The 20,991-nt window shown below is 42.2% G+C and overlaps 1 protein-coding gene across 1 annotated transcript; it reads left to right on the top strand.

Annotated features, from left to right (window-relative positions):
• Positions 1-7,432: 7,432 nt before the first annotated feature.
• On the top strand, positions 7,433-19,290 carry BMP10 (bone morphogenetic protein 10). The gene is made up of 2 exons (XM_019970428.2): positions 7,433-7,838; positions 13,285-19,290. The coding sequence occupies exons 1-2, from the start codon at positions 7,505-7,507 to the stop codon at positions 14,223-14,225; spliced, it is 1,275 nt and encodes a 424-aa protein (XP_019825987.1). The 5' UTR covers positions 7,433-7,504; the 3' UTR covers positions 14,226-19,290.
• The last annotated feature ends 1,701 nt before the right edge of the window (positions 19,291-20,991 follow it).

Here is a 20,991-nt window from a genome sequence, read left to right as displayed (position 1 = left end):
GCTAATAATGATAATACTATTTTGCTACTTTGGAATTTGATAGATAGAATAAATTTATATGCTTTTTTTTAAAAAAGCAAAAGGCGATAGGACAATGATTTATCTCCTTTTTATCTTCTGCCGTTGGAGATAGCATATGAAACACTAGCTCTTGGGGTGAAAGGAGCTTTTCTCCCAGGATTTTTTTTTTTCTCCCAGGAGTCTCTATGTCACCAAGGCAAAGGTTCAAAATTACTCTTTCACATTAAGCTCTTACTCTATCTCAATTTGATTTTTGCAGAAAAAGTGAAGTAGATAGTATTCTCCAAGGGTATCTAAGCTATTCTTAACTCTTTGCTCCTGCATTCAAGTTTTAGGATCATCTTTTCAAGTTCACTTAAAAGTCTTGTTAGGATTGTGAGTGGGATCTTATTGAATCTATATACTAACTGGGGATTATTGACAGCCTTGTTGTATTCTCTTCCTATTCATGGACTCAGAATGGTGTGGCCAGGACTCCCTTGGTGGTCCACTGGTTAAGACTCTCCACTCCCAATGCAGGGGGAATGGGTTTGATCACTGGTTGGGAAACAAAGATCCCACATGTCACACAGCATGGCAATAATAAAAAATAATGGTGCTGTATTTATATCAGTCTCCTTTCCTGCCCTTCAATAAGTTTTGTCTTTTTTTTTTTTTTGCTCTGGGGAACCATGCTTTATATGGTTTGAATCATTTATTACAGAGTTTTGGGAACCGACACAACACCTTAAAACAGTGCTTGCTTTCCCACATAAACTATGCCTTTTGTCCAAAAGACTATCTCCTGCTCTGTCGTGGATCCTGGGAATAAACGGGGCCAGCAACAGATGAGACAGCCTCATTCAGCCCCCAGAACAAGTGTTGGCAAGGATGTGGAATAACAGGTACTCCTGCTGGGATGAACAGAATTGGGAAAAACAATTTCAATTTGGCAATAAGATTACTCATAATACACTATAAATAATGAGGAAAAAAGGAATAACCCAAGTGTCAATCAACAGCATAATCAAAAAGCACATCTTTATATATTTGTAAAACTGGTAACTATGTAGTTATGAAAATCAATGGATTACAGGTTAAAAAGTGCAAAAAAAAGTAGGCCATACAAAAGACATACAGCATGATTCAATTTGTATATAAGTTAAAACATGCAAAGCTAAGCTATATGTTTTTTGGAATTGGTTCATTTGTAGTAAAATCACAAAAGTGTAACAGATTAATTAATTAAAATTTTTAGTCTGATAGACTATTGGAATCTCTCTGTTGGAGAGGAGATGAATTGGAAAGGGTTACACTGGAGATTTTAAAGGTACTGGCCTTTTTCACTTTTTAATTTTCAAGTGGTAAGTGTGTGAGTGTGTCTGTTCTATTATTGTCTTCAAACTTTTGATATATTTCATATAAACACTTTGTATATATAGTACAATGCATAATAAAATTTTAGAATGATAAACCAATTCTTTGCAAAGTTTTAGTTGAATGGTATGTAATACCATTATATACCATTCTAGAACATAAGCCAACCTAGATATATATACTGTGTCTCAAGAAAACACATGCACATTTTAATAATGGTTTAAATAGTATTAAAATTATTACATATTATATTACTTATAATAATTTTACTAATTGTTATTTATTTTTAATGGAATTTATGTTTTTATGAAAGTACTGTAAGTAGTCTCAGGAAGAAGATATTTGAGTGTTTGATATCATTTTTCCTTGAGTGACTGTGACTATTTATTAGCCACTGTGGGGAAAGTAAAGCTCTAGGCGCTTGTGATATAGCATGGAACATAACTAGGATTCCTGCCATTCCTGGAACACATATTCTAGCTAGGGGGTGAGGAGCAGATGGCAAAGAGAGACAGACTGACAGACAGACTGAAAACAATGAGTATACTATATAAGTAAATTGTATTATATCTTATGTTGAGAGGTGATAAGTGACCACTGGAGAAGGGTTGGTAAGTTCTGGATTGCTGAATGAGCTGCCATTTTGAACAGTGGTCAGGGTAGGCTTCATGGAGGAGGTTGCTTCTTAGCACAGACTTGAATGGGGTGAGAGAGGGACCATGTGGATTACTGCAGAAAGCTTGTTTCAGGTGGAGGGAACAAAGGCCCTAAAATGGGAACAGGCATGGGGTGTTTAGGAATAGCAAGAAGACCACTGGCCCTGGAGTGGGGTTAGCAAGTAACAGTGACGTCAGAGCAGCAGTGGAGGGTCATGAGGACTTTTGTAAGACTTTGTCTTTTTGTCTGAGTGAGGAAAGGAGTGATGGTACAATATCATAGCAGGATCTGGTTATCATAGTGAGAACAGATGGTTAGGAGTTGAGGGCAGAAGCAACTGGTAGCCTGCTACCATAATCCAGGCAAGAGGCAATGTGGCACAGACAGTCTTCAAGTATTTCTGAGACTGGTGGTCTTCTATGAAGAAAAAAATGTGATTTAAGTACTCTGCATTTTTCTTGGACCTACATTCCAGGTAAGCGAATATATGAACAATTGCTCTCAATCTTGGAATATGTTGGCAGTTGTATTTGAAATCTAAATATCCAATATCTTTACACTTTAATAAAATTGTAAGTTTTCCTTTGCTACTTTAAAAATCCTCTTGCAAGGTTATGGAAATTCTACCCAACGGAATTATGCAATTATTATAATGAATGGTTATAAACACTATATGCCAACGTGAAAAGCACTTAAGATGAAGCAGTCAGTGAAAAATAAGAGCAAGAGGAAAGTTGTGTATTTGCACAGTATGACTATTAAAAAAAATATGACTTTCTAATTGGTCCAGCCCATTTCCTTTTGGGTTTATCATACAGCTCCCCCTTGCTTGGGTTCCTATAGCCATCTTGACCTTCTCACTGATGCTTAAGCTTCCCAAGCATCCTGTTTCTTCAGAGCCTTTGCATGAGCTGTTCCCTCTGCATGCAGTCCCCTTGTGTGTGCTCCATGGGCTCCCTGGACCCATCCGACTGACTCCCTCACCTCCACCAGTAAGGCCTTAACAGTGAAACAGCAGTCCCCTTCCCCCTTGGCTCTTCTTCATATCATTTTGCTTCCGTTTGGTTTTGCCATTGTACTTATCACCACCCAACAGGTACTTTGCTTGATTTGTGTATTTGTCTCTCTCCCTCCAACTGAAAAGTAAGCTCCACAAGGTCAGGGGTTTGGCATGTTTCCTTCAGGTTTTGATTTTGAACCATACCTGGCACATAGTAGGTACATGCAAGAAATTGTTGAATGGAAGACTATTACAAAGCCTTGAATTTTTTTTAATTGCTAACAATTATTGACGATGATTCACATTCTAGGCCTCATTGGAGAGTGAAGGGATCAGGTGGAAGTTTATTGAAGGACGGACCTAAGACCCTACATCAGAAATACCCTACATCGAAAAGTTGAGTTGAGGCACTGGCTCCTGTGTGTTAGGGCATGAGAAGCACTTGGCACACTGCTAACCTTGGGTCAGCAGCCACCTAACTGTTGAGGGGTCAGTAGAGGCAAGGGTAAACATCTCCTACTGAGAAGGTGGACTGTGGCCTGTGGAGTTAATGAGAAATACCACTGCCAAGGCAACTTCTAATCCTAGAAGGAAGTCCTGGGCAGACCATATCAAAAGAAAAAAACCCACCCTGGGAACAGCGGCACCCAATCCCCCCTCAGTGGATTCCTACATCTGGTACAGTAGGCACCATCTGGGAGGGAGAAAAAAAGGCAGCCGGAGAGCAGATTTAGTAGTAGCTTGGAAGTGAACAGAGCAAGCTGTCATCCTTATGTTGACCTTCCAAGTTTTAACAGCATGAAATTTTCAGAGCTCTGGCTGAGGAATTTCCAGCAGAACTTAGATTTACCTGTTATACATGGTATAGCAGTACTGTGTCGTGCTAAAATTTATCATCATGTTCCCATACCGATTGGTAGATAGCTGCTGCCCAAGTTCCTTCCTCAGCATTACACCCCAATCTCCCCAGGATTCAGAGTTTAAGAGGTGAAGCTTGGGCCCCTGGGATCCTGCTAGTATCTCTTTTAATTGGCTGGGACCTGTTATATATGTATCTTTCTAAGCAATTTTATTATATACCTTCAAAGTAACGGAAGAGACCATGTCCACAAATGTGAAATAAGTCAGAAAGAAAAAAACAAATATTACATATTAACACATACAAGGAATCTAGAAAAATGGTACAGATAGACCTATTTGCAAAGCAGAAATAGAGACACAGACATAGAGAACAAATATATGGACACTAAGTGGGGAAAGAGGTGGGGTGGGATGAATTGGGGCATTGGGGCTGACATATATACACTATTATGTTTAAAATAGCTACCTGATGAGAACCTACTGCATGGCATGGCAAGCTCTACTCAGTGCTCTATGGTGACCGGAGAAGGGAAGGAAATCCAAAAAAGAGGGGATATGTGTATATGTATGGCTGAATCATTTTGCTGTGCAGCAAAAAGTAACACAGAATTGTAAAGCAACTACACTGCAATAAAAAAAAAAAGGAATGTGGAGATATTTGGACTTTTCAGAGTCATTAGAGAGTCACCAGGAAAAGCCCGAGAAAACTGTGGTAATAAAGAGATGCTGTAGCTAAAATGTAAGATGCCTAGAAGAGGGAGGAAGTTGTGTATGCTTCTTTCATGCCTGAAGTCCGATCTTCTGCCTTATTTACCCAGCACAGGTGAGAAGCCTAAGGACCATGCATTCCAAGAAGTCATAGGCATTGAGACGTGGTTGTAGACACTTTCCTATTCTATCTTTGTGTGCGTTAGTTTCTCAGTAATGTCTGACTCTTTTGCGATCCCACAGACTGTAGCCCATCAGGCTCCTCTGTCCACGGGGATTCTCCAAGCAAGAAAACTGGAGCCATTCCCTTCTCTAGGGGATCTTCGCGACCCAGGGATCAAATCCAGGTCTCCTGCATCGCAAGCAGATTCTTTACCATCTGAGCCACCAGGCAAAGGCTCACTTCTATCTTTAAATCAACCCAAAAGTTAGACATTTGTGATGGGGAAATGGGTCCAAATATTTAACCCCACTGATACTCTAGCACAGAGTACAGGGAAGCCAGTGAAATCTCAGCTGCACACCTTAGCCCTGAGAATGTTCAGAACCAGAATTCTGCAAGACAGGATGCCTCTCTCTCCTCCTGACATCTGAAACCAGCACACCCGGGTTATAAGTACCACCACTTACTCGGCTGTCCTGTGGCAGTTAGACGCACATGCCTGCCATTCAGAGTTTTGGAGTGTGCGCTGACATTTGTGTGTGTGTGTGAAGATAAACGGGCGCTGGTTTCAATGCAAAGTGTCATATAGGGGCCCTGCTGGTATGCTGTCAGGAGCCTGACAGTAAAGCCCAAGGGATGGAGTATGGCCCTTGGACTCACTCACTTGTGGACCTGTTCAGGTTGCAATCTATTTTCAGTCTACGATTGTCTTTTTAATGGAGGGGCAGAATCTTTTATTGAAATAGAGCATTGAATCAAATCCACAACTATTAACTGCTACTGCTACTGCTAAGTCACTTCAGTCGTGTCCGACTCTGTGCGACCCCATAGACAGCAGCCCACCAGGCTCCCCCGTCCCTGGGATTCTCCAGGCAAGAACACTGGAATGGGTTGCCATTTCCTCCTCCAGTGCATGAAAGGGAAAAGTGACAGTGAAGTTGCTCAGTCGTGTCCGACTCTTTGCGACCCCATGGATTGCAGCCCACCAGGCTCCTCCGTCCATGGGATTCTCCAGGCAAGAGCACTGGAGTGGGGTGCCATTGCCTTCTCCGACTATTAAAGAGATGACCAATTTTGTGGAGGGATTTTTTTATCCCCTCAAAATACAAATCTTTTCTCTGATTGTTATAAAAATTTTGTTATAAATAATAAAATTTTGTTATAAACAATAAAAAAATTGTTATAAAAATTTGCATTTTTAAGAGGGGGAAGAATTAGAAGATGACAATAAACCATAGCGAACCTAGAGGAAAAAAGGAGAGATGCTGTACTTATCTTATTGGGGGAAATGTAGGAAAATGTAACTCAGAAACTATTTGAGGGCATCAAATACATAGATGCAGACCCCTGAACCAAGGCGTGCCCTGAGCAGGTCAGAGAGACATCAACCCCAATACTTCAGCAGAAAAAGCAACCCTGGCGTGTTGTCTGCAGAAATACCCTGATGGCTGCATGCTGCTCCCGCCACTAATTAGGGTTGAAAACTGGGATGACTTTGACTTGTCTTTCCCTACAGCAGACACACAGTCAATTCCACCATTGTTTTCCAGACCAAGGCATTTGGCACTTTTCACCTGTTTGCAAGCTTTTACTTGAACCATTTGATGGTCCTTTGATTTAACCATAAAGGCAGAGACTGTGGTCTTCTTAGTAACTCATCACACAGGTGAAGGACCTGAGCACCACACCCAGCTGCAAACTGTCACCTGCCTTCTCCTGACTGTGGACTCCCTGGGGACAGGCTGGCCTGGCCTGGCTAAACTGCCTCTGCCCAGACTAGGGGAAACCTGGTTAAATGGTCTGATTATTTTCTTGCTTCATAAGAGTCAGACTGCCTGGATTCAAATCCTGGCTCTATCACTTTGTAGCTCTGTGAGTTCTGGCAACTTATGGAAGCTTAGTGACCCATATAGGCCACGGGGATAATAGTAGGGTTATTATAGGAAGCACATTCGGTGATACATGCAAAGCACTTAGTACAATGCCTCTTCGTAGGAAAGCACCTAATAAATTTTAGTTGCTGTCATAATGAAGCACTTGCCCTATTTTCCCAAAGCCATTTTAGCCAGATCAAATCTGTACGAAAAAGGCTATTGCCCGTGAAGTTTATACTTTCCCATTTCTAATAATGTCAGCTTCCAATGATTTATGTAAGATCATTCATATGTATTAACTCAACTTGGAAATGTTGGCTATTTTGTCTTTCTTCAGAAAAGCTTATGTGAGGATGAAACCCCATCACTTGCATTAATACGTATCACCATTGATGTGTATCCTGTAGATTCCTAATGTCTATGTTATGCATGTGTGAAACCAAACCATGTAAAAGCAGAATTTAGGCGTTCCTGCCAAAAGGAAGTGAATTAAAAGGAGAAACAGAGCCTTTTCGAGGAGAAAATTGTCCTATCTCTCAGCCAGTGTCAGAATGTGGAAATGTTTACAAAATGCTCATTAAAAGAAAAAAGGATTGCAAGATAGAAACAAAATCTGGTGCGCAGTTTACACTAGGGAGATAAGAAAGGCTAGGCCCCTATGGGGGATTTGTTATCCAATTACTGCAACCTGATTTTTTGGTTGGGGGGGAGAGGAAGAGTGGTAAGGGGGAGGGGGAGAGAGGGGAAGTTTCCAAACTTGTCTCCAGTGACACGAGACATTTATGCTCCGTGAGATAAAACTGCCACTTAGAGCCCCAGGAGCGCTAAACCTTCCTGGGTTGGCCTGGGGGCTGGAGCAGAGTCATGGGTTCCGTGGTCCTGCAGCTGTGCACTCTCTCCTGCCTGCTGGTTCACTCGGTTTCTGGCAACCCTATCATGAGTCTGGAGCAGTCGCCCCTGGAAGAAGACATGCCCCTCTTCGATGATGTCTTCTCAGAGCAAGATGGTGTAGACTTCAACACACTGCTACAGAGCATGAAGAATGAGTTTCTCAAGACATTGAACCTGTCTGACATCCCCATGCAGGACTCGGCCAAGGTTGACCCACCAGAGTACATGCTGGAGCTCTACAACAAATTCGCGACAGATCGCACCTCCATGCCATCGGCCAACATCATCAGGAGTTTCAAGAATGAAGGTAAGTGGAGATTTTACTGATTAAATTTGGCTTCGAGTCTTCAGAAGTGGTGGGTAAATTTACAATGAGTGGAAATAATACAGCTAAGAGTGAAGACATCTATATAGGGGTATGTGTACATAGATGTTCCAAAGCAATGCACATTTTGGTCTATACTATTTTTATGGTCATTTTCCAGATAGTACTAAAAGGTATTAAAGAATAGCTTTTTAATCCAGTGCCATAAAGTGTCTACCATTTCACTATCATAATTGGCTCTTTGAAAAATTTCAATTTTGACAGCAGGTTAAAAAAAAATATTAATGTTGGTCTACCACTACACCTTTGTCATTTTCCAGATAGGCCTCAGTCCCATTTGGCTTTTAATTGACTCCAGGTTTGTGAACTTCTACTTCAAATGAAAAGGTTGAAGAAAAGACAAAATACAGAGTTGTGATTTGTGTTTCACTCAAACTTTGAGTTTTCATTTTGTGACTTGATGTAAAAAATATTCAAACAGGATGGAAACTTACATTTTAGAGATTCTTCCTAAATTTTTGTTTTGTTTGATGTGACATGTAGATCCTTGAGGGCTCAGTGGTAAAGAATCTGCCTGTAATGTAGGCGATGTGGGTTCAGTCTCTGGGTGGGAAAGATGCCCTGGAGGAGGGCACAGGAACCCACTCCAGTATTCTTATCTGGAGAATCTCATGGACAGAGGAGCCTGGCGGGCTGCAGTCCCTAGTGTTGCAAAGAGTCTGACACGACTGAAGCAACTGAGCATGCATGCGTGTATATCCTCGAAGCACTGGTTATAGTTTCCAGGAAGTGTGCATGCCCAATTAATGATTCAGCTTATTCTATGTCTTTATGAAGAACAATGCACAAACTTTAAATTTCATGGGAAAAGTGTGTTTTCTCCCTCTAGATCTTTATTCAGTACTAAATCTAATGGCCTAGAAAATTAATCCTTTGTTTAATATGGTGCAAGTAATCAAAAAAAAATTTTTTTTTCTAGAATCTATGCTAAAAGCTGTGGGTCCAAAAAACCTAATTCTCTCATATTTACCAATTATTCTTTTATAGTCATTAACCAGGTACAAAAGACAGTTTAGGTAGATGTTGGCCAAATGTTCTTGAAAGCGAACAGGTAGTAGTAAAACAGGTAGTAGCTCAGAATTTGGATTTTTGAGACAGAGTTGACTTAAGAGATGTGGATATTTAGTTTAATTTCTCTGAATCCCAATTTTTCCTCATCTGTAAATTGAGAATAATATACCTACATAGCGGGCTTCCCAAATGGGGCTGCTGCTGCTGCTGCTGCTAAGTCACTTCAGTCGTGTCCGACTCTGTGCGACCCCATAGATGGCAGTCACCAGGCACTAGTAGTAAAGAACCCACCTGCCAATGCAGGAGACTTAAGAGACATGGGCTCAATCCCTGTGTCAGGAAGATCTCCTAGAGGAGGGCATGGCAATCCACTCCAGTATTCTTGCCTGGAGAACCCCATGGACAGAGGAGCTGGTGAGCTACAATCCACAGGGTTGCAAAGAGTCCGACACAACTGAAGTGACTTAGCAGACACGCATACATACATATAACACATTGAGCAATTTCACAAAGAGGTCATGAGTAAGAAAGTACACAACTGCTATGAAGTCCTGAATGTCAGTTATTGCTAATGAATTCCTCAAATTCTAGGCATTGGAGGAAGTATTGAATAGGTATTGCTCAGTTCTAGAGAAACTATTTGGTTTAAAATGTAGGTGACTGCCTGTTTCAAATATTTAGTAACATTGGAAATGAGACTTCATAACATTTAGTAACATAATGACAACGACAAGTTGACACTACAGATTCATTTTGGGTCAGTCTGGATTGAAAATAAACAACCTCCTTCCCTATGAAGACTTCCTAATGTTTCTGATTACTAATCCCTGGGCAGCTGGCTCAGAATGTGGGTGGGAAAGTGTTTGCATCCCTGGGGAAAAAAGTTTTTTCAGTTCTCACTTCTGTGGAGGATTTGGATGATCTAGGTCAGGAAGTGAAGTTTTCAGAGCTTCTTATTACTGAAGATCAGCGAGGGTGGGAACAAACCTCTCCATGAACGCCCCTGCTGCCCGCACTTCTGTCAGTCCTCGGGTGAAAATGCACAGCCCGAGGTCATGAACCCCGCACTGCGCTCACCCTGTTGGCGTTATTATCTTTCTTTGATTTTCTGCGTTTGCTCAGTGCAACTCCCTAAGAGGCAAAGACCAACAGAACAAAATAAAATTTCCTCTACATCTAACCAATCAGGGAAAAACAAGAGCTCCTTCCAAGGTGGAAAAACACGACTTTATTTCCTACCACTGCTTTGACCTCATCTTGGAGAAGTCAGTTCTCTGCATTGAGGCTTGATTTCTTCCAGAATCAGATGAACAGAAGAGAAATACAAGCATTATAGAATCATTGCAAGAGCTAGATAAAACAGTTTGCAAAACACCTGGCACAGGAAATTTGCTCAACAAACCCTAGTTCCCTTGCCTGAAATATAACACCATTATTATCACTATATTTGCACAAGCACAGTGAATGTATTTTTTTATACCAGCTCTATTGAAGCATAATTGACATACAATAAACTTTATATATTTAAAGTGTATAATTTAACAGGTTTTGACTTATGTAAACATCCATCAGGACCATCACCACCATCCAGATAGTGTGACCATACGCATCATCAGTGAAAGTTCCTTTGTGCTTCTCTGTAAACACTTCCTCCCACAACAGTGAGCTTTTATTGTGTGCATTTTTTAAATGGATGGAACACTAGTCTATTTCCTTATTTTGAGTTTTCTCATGTTTCCTGTCCAAGGGGAGTGAAGCTTCCTCCATTCCTATGGTGGGGTGGGGGGAGGCGTCCAACTACCAAATTGCTTGATATATTAAGGACACATATCGTGCCCATAATCAGTTTGGTTTGATGCCCAGAATCATCAACTCATCAATATTTTTTAAAGTGCTATCTCCATCACAGTAGATTAGGGGCATAGAAGGGAATTTAAATTGTGGTATCTGAGTAGGATGTCAATCTGTTAATAGTCAGGAGGATCCACTTATAAAGACAACTGAGAAACAAGGACGTGAATGGCAAGGTCAAAGGAGAGATAGACAGAGTAAGCACTCAAGTTACCCAAGGGAGTGGACTTCCAGGTAGGGAGGTGAGGAGAGGAGGGTCTCATAGGGAGGGGTCACAGCTAGATAGGTGGAGAAGAGGGAGTAGACCTTTTCAAGGGTCAGAAGAACATATCTGAAGGTGCAATAGACAGTAAAGCAAAGAAACGTTTGGGCAAGTAGTGAAGATATCAGTATACTTTAAATAAGAGACTTTGTTTAAAAGATTTGTTTAATCTTTCAATGAATATTAATTGATAAATTGCAATATTCCATGCTGCTGGCGAAGAATGGGAGCTATGACTGGGTCAACAGATTAAGACCTGATTACAGTCCAGTTTTGACAGCCATGCTAGAAAGTCTAAATTCATTCCATTCACCTGTAGTTCTCACTGGTGGTGTATGAGAAGATTTGGGGTGGTGCCCAGAGGAAGCTGTAAATCATGCAAAATGATTATTTATTTTTGTTAATGTGGATTGAAAAAAAATCCACGCAACTATCATCTCAAACCTCTCATTTCAAGAATAGAGCTGCTTGGGACAAGTCTAAAAGTTAGTAGGAAAACAATAAAATCAAATTAAATATTAAAAAATACAATCTGGCATAGGGACCTAACAGAAATCATGAACTGGATATACAAATGGGAAAAGGTTGCCAAAGATGATGGAGATCCCTTCAGATGGTGATTCTGAACATTTTTGGCATCATGGAACACTTTGATTGCAGACAGATGCCTTTAGGGATTCATCATAGACAGGTGCTAGCTGGGGCAAACTACTTCCCTGGTGGCTCAGATGGTAAAGAGTCTGCCTGCAATGTGGGAGACTGGGGTTCGATTCCTGAATTGGGAAGATCCCCTGGAGAAGGAAATGGTAACCCACTCCAGTATTCTTGCCTGGAAAATCCCATGGACAGAGGAGCTTGGTGGGCTATAGTCCATGGGGTTGCAAAGAGTTGGACATGATTGAGCAACTAACACACAAGTGTACAAGATTTGGACACCTATAAAATTCGCATATAGGGAGTCAACATGATAATATCTGGAGGTGTGCTTCTAAGACTAAGGGACCTTTAAAGTTTTATTTCATAACCATTCTGAATGTTTCCTATGTTCACAAAATCAAGGGCAAAATTAAGGCAACCAATTCACCCTCAAGGTTCATTTTCCCCCATCCTTCCTTACAAAGGACCACACACTCCAGATTCAACTGCAGTGACTCCCTTAGTGTTATGGCTATCTTGTTTGGTGTCTAGAGCAGGGATCAGCAATTTTTTTTTTCCTGTAAAGGGCCAGATAAGTAAATATTTTAAGTTTTGTGGGCCATATGATCTCTGTTGAGACTATTTAACTCTGCCATTGTAGTGCAACAGTAGCCACAAACATAATGCAGAAATGAATAGTATAGTATAGTGAAAGTCGCTCAGTTGTGTCCGACTCTTTGCAACCCCATGGACTATATAGTCCATGGAATTCTCCAGGCCAGACTACTAGAGTGGGTAGCCTTTTCCTTCTCCAGGGAATCTGGAATCTTCCCAATCCAGGGATCGAACTCAGGTCTCCTGCATTGCAGGTGGATTCTTTATCAACTATCTATCAGGGTGAACTTTATTTCCAAAAACAGGTGGGCCAGGACTCCCCTTGTGGTCCAGTGGTTAAGAATCCACCCTCCAATGCAGGAGGTAGGGGTTCAGTCCCTGGTCAGGGAACTAAGATCCCATATGCCTAAGCCAAGTTTGAAAAACAGATGACAGGGCCAATTTGGTCCATAAGCTAGGTTTACAAACCCCTGGTCTAAATGGATGTTTTTCTGGAAGGCCCTGACTATGTGAAGGACTCCATCCATAAGTACAAATATGAAAAGCCATGACAACCTCATCTCTGACAAGTTTCAAGCAAAGAACAACCACACACAGTTCATTTGATAACTCCTCACTGGTTAGAAAAGTTTTGCCTGCACAATCTCCAAGGACCCTCCCAGTTTTTTAATTCTGTGACTGATAAGCTATGGGGGCCCTCCCAGTTGTGTAATTCTGTGACTCATAAGCTATGGGAACCAGGCTGGGTGTATCTTCTTTCATTCATTAGGGGGCCAGTTTCCATTTTAGTCTTGGCAGCTTAAGGTGGTCTAGCAGTCAATGCTTGACCTTCGGTACTTCCTCTTAGAGAATGCCAACACTGTGTTTGTTTTCACTGATTTTCCTTCATTCTTTCTGTGTGGGGAGAATGGACAGGCACTCTTATTGCATAAATAAGCATCTGTTTTCCTCTGCTACATGCTGCAAATCTGATTTCTTTTTTGTTTTTTCCAGATCTGTTTTCCCAACCAGCCAGTTTTAATGGACTCCGAAAATACCCTCTCCTCTTCAACGTATCCATCCCTCACCATGAAGACATCATCATGGCTGAGCTCAGGTTGTACACCCTGGTGCAAAGAGACCGCCTTATATATGAAGGAGTGGACCGAAAAATCACCATTTTTGAAGTACTTGAGAGCAAAGAGGACCATGAAGGGGAAAGAAACATGCTGGTCTTGGTGTCAGGGGAGATCTACGGAACCAACAGTGAGTGGGAGACGTTTGATGTCACTGATGCCATCAGGCATTGGCAAAAGTCAGGCTCATCCACCCACCAGCTGGAGGTCCACATTGAGAGCAAACACGAAACGGAGGACACACTTGGCAGGGGACAGCTGGAAATAGACACTAGTGCCCGGAATAAGCACGATCCTTTGCTTGTCGTGTTTTCTGATGACCAAAGCAGTGAGAAGGAGCGGAAAGAGGAACTGGATGAAATGATCGCCCACGAGCAATTCCCAGAGATGGACAACCTGGATTTGGACGGTTATTCCAACGGACCTGGGGAAGAGGCTTTGCTGCAGATGAGGTCGAATATCATCTATGACTCCACTGCCCGCATCAGAAGGAATGCAAAAGGAAACTACTGCAAGAGGACCCCGCTCTACATCGACTTCAAGGAGATTGGCTGGGACTCTTGGATCATCGCTCCACCTGGATATGAAGCCTATGAATGTCGTGGTGTTTGCAACTACCCCCTGGCAGAGCATCTCACCCCCACAAAGCATGCGATTATCCAGGCCTTGGTCCACCTCAAGAATTCCCAGAAGGCTTCCAAAGCCTGCTGTGTGCCCACCAAGCTCGAGCCCATCTCCATCCTCTATTTAGATAAGGGCGTCGTCACCTACAAGTTTAAATATGAGGGCATGGCTGTCTCTGAATGTGGCTGTAGATAGGAGAGGAATCCTGTGGCTTATTTAATAACTGTAAATGTGTATATTTTGTGTTCCTATTTAATGAGATTATTTAATAAGGGTGTACAGATCATAGAGGCTTGCTGCCTTAGGGAATTTGACAGGTCGGTTTGTTGTAGGAAATCCATGTTTTACTCTACAGTCGAGTCCCTTCCAATCTATTTTTCTTTGGACTTACCATGTCCTGGCAATGCCATCTCTAACAGCAAGGGGCAAGCCCACACTACTTGCCTTCTATGTCAATTCAAAAGGAACACCGCTAAGCAGAAATACAGTGTCAGGAGAGGTAGATATTTGTGTATGTATATGTGTACATAGATAAGCTTATCAACCCTTTTGGGTCTATAGGAGCAGATTCTACTCACATGCACCATCAAATGTGTATATCTTAAAAGCCAGTGGGAAGGTCTCAGTCACCTCTTCTCTGAGTAGGATTTACATCAAGATAAATTGCACCAGGAATTTAACATCCTAGAGCTATTATGTCTCTTCAATACTCTTGGAACTCTAGATGCAGCTTTGGTGAGTTGAATTTCTGTCATTACTCAGAGCAGCAAGGCCTGGTAAAGAGGCTGTACATTTGAGGGGAGGGCTTGTTTGATACAGAAACCAAAGGCCTTCAAAGGGCAGTGGCCTTAAGGCACAATAGCAGGGAAGGAGCCCATGGGAGACTAGTGTGCTTTCGAAGGTGGTGCCTTGTCAAGAAAGGAAAGCAGGGGACTTCGTCTGTTCCTGAGGTGATAGAAGATTCAAGGCCTTGTGTGTTGGCCTTTATGGCTACAGAGGGTGTGGGAGGTGGGAGAGGCTCCTAGGGGAGGAGGGGCAAAGAATAGAGATGTCCCAGGACTGTTTGTAACAGTATGCTGCTGCAAAGTCACTTCAGTCGTGTCCGACTCTGTGCGACCCCAAAGACGACAGCCCACCAGGCTCCCCTGTCCCTGGGATTCTCCAGGCAAGAACACCGGAGTGGGTTGCCATTTCCTTCTCCAATGCATGAAAGTGAAAAGTGAAAGTGAAGTCGCTCAGTCGTGTCCGACCCTCAGTGACCCCAAGGATTGCAGTCTACCAGGCTCCTCCGTCCATGGGATTTTCCAGGCAGGAATAATAAGCAGGTCTAATTGGATAGTTAAATATTTTGGACAAAATAAAATTATCAAAGACCAAGAGAAGGAAATATCAGAAGGGATCTATTTGTTGGACTCTTCACTTTTACTCTTTTCTTCACATTTTCTTCTTGGCCTCTGAACTTCCGCTCTTGCTTTTTCCCACCTTTTCACTTCCGTCTCTCCTTCTGCCCAGCCCCTTGTGTCCTTCTTCCATTCCTGTGTCCCCTGTCTTCACTGGCCTTCATTGCCCCTTCTGTGAGCTGAAAGAGGACGCCTAAAAAGCATTTGCTCTTAGGATAGGAGTTAGTGCCTTATGCCGAGGTTTCCCCCTGATATTTTAGTTGAATTGCTAATATATAAGATTTTTGTTCATGAAGAATACTAAAGTGTAAGAAAAAGAGAACCAGAGTCAAAATGAACACACTTAAACAAATGAGGTAGTAAACAGACACACAACCAAATGACTCGAAAGCCAAGCTGGAATTTAGAAATCAGCTATGGTAGAAACCCGGGGCCTTCCCTTCCTTCTCCCGCTGCAGTCTTTCCGTTTTGCCAGGATGAAGGGGCTGGGAAGTTGTTTCTGATGGGAATGGTCTGGGAGGTCTGCCCAGTAGTTGGCCAGTTGGAAGGATACTTGGGACTCTGACTTTGGTCCCAGCCCCTCGTGCAGGACCACAGGTGCTGTGCAGGTAGAACCATGACAGAATTGTTCCGACACCTCCAGGCAGACGACAGGGATGGTCCAAGCTAGAACTGGAAATGTGGTTACCCCACCTTCACCCAACTGAATACTTCTTTAAGATGTTTTGCACTTTTTTTTTTTAAACCCTGGGAAGCCATCAGCCTTCCTTTGACAAAACCCTGGGTTCATAAAACTCATCTTGCACTAGAAAATGGAGGCAAGGGAAGCTATTTTGAAGGACATTTTGCCGAATTTGGATCTAAGCTCTGCACATCCATTGTCTGCTGGTGTCCAGAGGGTGAGTCCTGGAGAATTTATTGGCCCTGGAAAAATGGAGTTTTGGCCATCAATGGGTATATGGTGACTGACAATTTGAGACAGCTAGGCAACTCAGAATTATTCAATGATGGAATGCCTTCTACCTAAAATGGTGTGCTTGTGTGTGTGTGTGTGTGTGTGTGTGTGTGTGTGTGTGTATGTGTGTAACTGGCTTTATATAGCCAAGCTTAGTACCCTTTGTCGGAGAAGGCAATGGCACCCCACTCCAGTACTCTTGCCTGGAAAATCCCATGGATGGAAGAGCCTGGTGGCTGCAGTCCATGGGGTTGCTGAGGGTCGGACACGACTGAGCAACTTCACTTTCACTTTTCACTTTCATGCATTGGAGAAGGAAATGGCAACCCACTCTGGTGTTCTTGCCTGGAGAATCCCAGGGACGGGGGAGCCTGGTGGGCTGCCGTCTATGGGGTCGCACAGAGTCGGACACGACTGAAGTGACTTAGCAGCAGCAGCAGCAGCAGCAGTACCCTTTGTGAGAAGGGGTCCATCCTTTCCATTCATGGTACACACCATTTACTCATATACTCTATAGTATTTCTAAAGGACACTGTAATAGACATATGGTAAAACCTTGGTTGAACAGGATTGTTGTAGTTAGATAAAAACCAACCAAGATTTTCTTTATATGTAAAATACATAGGAGGCGTATGCTGGTGAATGCTTATAACCAGCAGTGGTAAGGATAGGAGTGGTGGGAGGGAATAGCTCTGATTTGCAGGTTTTGATGGTATAAATACCCCCTTCCCCCCCGCCCCCCGCCACTGCCTATTTCAAGCCACCAGTGTGTTGTCAATTGGCTCACAAAATTCCCATAAACGTAACAGCAGGTTCTCAGGAGTCATGAATGCTAGCTCTGGTACACTCTGCTGTTAGCACATAGATAATAGAACACTGATGGTGTGAGGTGCCAGACTCTGCTTTTCTCATCCACTCTGCTGGCTCTGCTGGGTTCCTAGAGAAGTTTGTCATGAGCCCTCATCACCACTCTTCCATTTAAGAGATGTGAAAATCTAGGCTGTAGGCGATCAGGCTGCATATGCCAGGTATTTCTCTTTTCACTGCAGTCCAGATCTAAGCATGTGTTTCTAAGATTTTCTTCTACCCTACAGAAAGAGAGTGCAGAAAGCCTTTTATTGCTTATTCAAATGTTTGTTTTTTTTCCTTTTTCTCATCAAAAAATGAAGAGACACTGACCATAGATAGTGGAGTCCTGCCATCTCCCCTTAGACCTCCTGAAGCATGTTTGCAACCTCTCTACATCACTGCATTGATACAAAGCCAGAAAGTTGTCAGACCCTTAGGAAAGTAGAATTCACTACTGTCTTTTCTGGTCATAGACCTTTGCTATGTCCCACACCAGTCTTTTTTTATACTTTTATGGCAGAATTATCATCATAGAAGTTGATAAACCTAAATGACTTTCAAGGAGAAAGATAGCAGAGGGACTTTGGCAGCCAACAACCCAAATATTCATGTAAAAGTTTCTAGGCTTCCTACTATTTATTGATGGATATATTTATTTTTGTAATATAGTGTAGAATACCAAATATTTTATTTTTATGTTTGTGATTCTCTCTTGGATAAAAGCGTCTTCTGTGCTTTTTCAAACAGTACCTTCCCCTAAATATGGCTCCTTTACAATGTATGGCCTGTATTTTCATCTCTCTCTTTTTGCACCAACATTTCCTGTTACTTTAAGGAGTCTTTTCATAACTTTGCCATAACTTTGTATATTTGTACCTTGTAGGTATGCTGTGAGCTCCTTGGCATGTTTACTGATTTGTAAATAGGACAGTTTTAACTGAAGTGCCCATGTTTTCAGAAAGCATTTCATCAGTAAATGTCACTCTGATGAGCTGACATTATCATTTTACTGTGAGAGGCAAATGTCAGGATGTGAGGGACTAGGATTGCTGCTCAGTGAATGAAGACAGAATGTAATGGGGGCCTTTCCTCCCCCCAAACTGGGTGCTTCCCCTCTGATCTTATCCATTGCCTTCAATGACCCACCAGTTCAGATATCCAGTTGGAAAAACCTGTTTGTAATTGGACTCATTATGCCATAAATGAAAAAGATATATATAATATATATATTAATTTAGTGATTTCTCCAAAGAATCAGTCTTAAAGTGAATAACTTCCTTCCCGCATGTAATTTTCTGGTCTGGAACAGTAGTAAATACATTCCCCAGAACTCTTATTAAATTTTGTGGTATTCTTTGGAATTTACATGGTTGAAGTAAAGGATACTTTCATAGAAAGGAATTTTACGTATGACTGCTTACTGCACTCATCAACAGACTATAAAATCCAGCAGTGTTTTAGCAAAACCATTTGCAATTTGTAACACTGGGGGGACCTTGCCCTTTTTAAAGACTGTGGATCTTTTCACAGAGTCACCATGGGTGGTACTCAGCCCTTTTCAGATCTGGTTAAAAAAAGCAATGTTTCTGTGACTCTGCGTTTTCTTGCCTCCAACAAAGACATTTGATTTCACACATTAGAGTAAAGGAAAGTAGATAATGTTGTATAATAGCAGCAAAAAAGGGTGTTTCTGGGTGTGGCAATGTATCCAAAATGAACAACCCCATCAAGGAATGCCCGTTTGTCGTGATCCACATGTTTCCATTGCACACGAGCACTTATTTTGTGAGAGTCTGGCCTGAGTGCTGTGGGAATGTGGACTGTTCGTGCCCACCTAACACGCCCCCACAAACACGGGAAATCGGCTAATACCGCAGTCACACTGAACCAGCTGAAGCATGCTTATGTTCTCTTGTCAAACTATGTCTAAATGTACGTAGTAACTATTAGACTAAAGTGAAGGTAGAAATAAATATTTGACACTGTGTTCATAAGCCACATGTGTACATTCAGGATCATCTTGTTAAATAAAATGGAAAAACTATTTTGACAATAATTATTTGCAGCTTATTTTTCCACGAGATGAAATCTTTTCTGCCTTGCCTTCCCACCCCACCCCCTTCTTTTGCATATCTGTTTCACAGTCTATTCTGATGGAATAAAGCTTCCTGCTACATTTGTAGAGCATGGCCAGAGGAAATGATGAGCTGGTTTTGGCTTCTAACTGGTCTCCCCAGAGAGTGAGTAGTTGTTTCTCTTATTTTATACAACTTTCTGTGAATCCCAAGAATTGCAGAGACATACATAGACAATGATGTTGGCTCCTGTCAATAATTGAGGAATATTTCTTCTTTGAGTGTGGAATGAGGCAGGACAAGCAGAAGTTTCTTTGGGAAACGTACTCATGCTAAATTTCACTGAAATTTGATTATTCAAACTTTACAGAATCTCAGGCTCAGAAGGGAACTTGAAAGTTATCTGAGGGCTACTCAGGCAGCCACCAGAACACCTTTCATCTTTTCTGCAAATATTAGTGATGAGAAAGGAACACACTTCCTTTAAGGAGCACCTAATGCGTTTTTAGAGGACCTGCCTTGATTATACTCATTTCATCAAGTAGGTTAGGTCCTTATGCATACAGGTCACTTCAGGAGAGACAAAGGTAAGCAGAAAGCTGTTAGGATTCTTCCTTATATGAAATTTAATTCTCTTTCAGTGACCCTCACAGCTTTCCAGTTCCCAGCGCTTGGGGCTGGACATGTACATCTGATCCACCTTCCTGACAGCCTCTCTGGCTTGCAGACCACTCTCCTGTCCTTCTGGATCCACTGTTTTCCTTGTTCTGCAATAGGAAAGGAAAATGTTAGGTGCTCAGTCGTGTCCGACTCTTTGTGACCCCATGGACTGTAGCCTGCCAGGTTCCTCTGTCCATCGAATTTTCCAACCGAGAATACTGGAGTGGGTTGCCCTTTCCTTCTCCAGGGGATATTCTTAAGCCAGTGATCAAACCAGGGTCCCCTGCATCGCAGGCGGATTCTTTACTATCTGAGCCACCAGGGAACAATAGTCTATGTTGAAACACATGCCCAGAAACAGCTCCTTCAGCCAGAGGCAAACAGAAGGAAGGCCTGTACCTGGTCTAGACCATGGCCCTGATGGGGTAATAGGTCTGGTGGACAGACAGATGGTGCTGCTTGTCCTGGGAGGAAGTTTACTCTTATGGCAGAACATGGGATCTGAAGGACATAGAGACAGTCCCAGGTGGGTTAAAATTCCTTTTATCAATCATCCTGCACCTCTTTTGGAGGTCATATCTGGCAAGTGCATCAGCAGGGAGCACCACCCTAGTTCCTCAGCATCAGAAGTGATGAAGGCAGGATGAGAGTTCCAGACACAGAGAAAAGAGAACCAGCAATACGCATAGGCCAGGACTGGACTGACAAAACCTGAAAAGCCATTCTTATACTTAATTTTGAATTTTTTAGCAACATATTCATTCCTTTCTGTAAATAAGTCCATTACTGAGTGTTTCTCCCAGTGTGGAGCCTGGGTTCATTCTCCACCTTGGTCTGACCTGAGCATGGCAGCCCAGGACTAGCTATCATGGTTCTAGAAGTTTCTCATCTACAGTAGAGCCTGGTAGTACATTGGGCAGACAGGGCTGTAAGTGATTTGGGGAGGGGGGTAGTTTGTCTACAATGTAAGAGAAAAAATGATTTTCAAAGCTCAGATTATACATTAATACTATTTATAGGTT

Source organism: Bos indicus, chromosome 11 (genome assembly GCF_029378745.1).
Source record: "Bos indicus isolate NIAB-ARS_2022 breed Sahiwal x Tharparkar chromosome 11, NIAB-ARS_B.indTharparkar_mat_pri_1.0, whole genome shotgun sequence".
Classification (NCBI taxonomy): Eukaryota; Metazoa; Chordata; class Mammalia; order Artiodactyla; family Bovidae; genus Bos; species Bos indicus.
Note: the sequence above shows the minus strand (reverse complement) of the source record. Positions and strands in the feature narration are given on the sequence as shown.

Coding starts and splice junctions, on each gene's coding strand:
- BMP10 (XM_019970428.2), top strand. CDS start 7,505: ATGGGTTCCGTGGTCCTGCAGCTGTGCACTCTCTCCTGCCTGCTGGTT. Junction 7,839..13,284: donor CAGGAGTTTCAAGAATGAAG/GTAAGTGGAGAT, acceptor TGTTTTTTCCAG/ATCTGTTTTCCCAACCAGCC.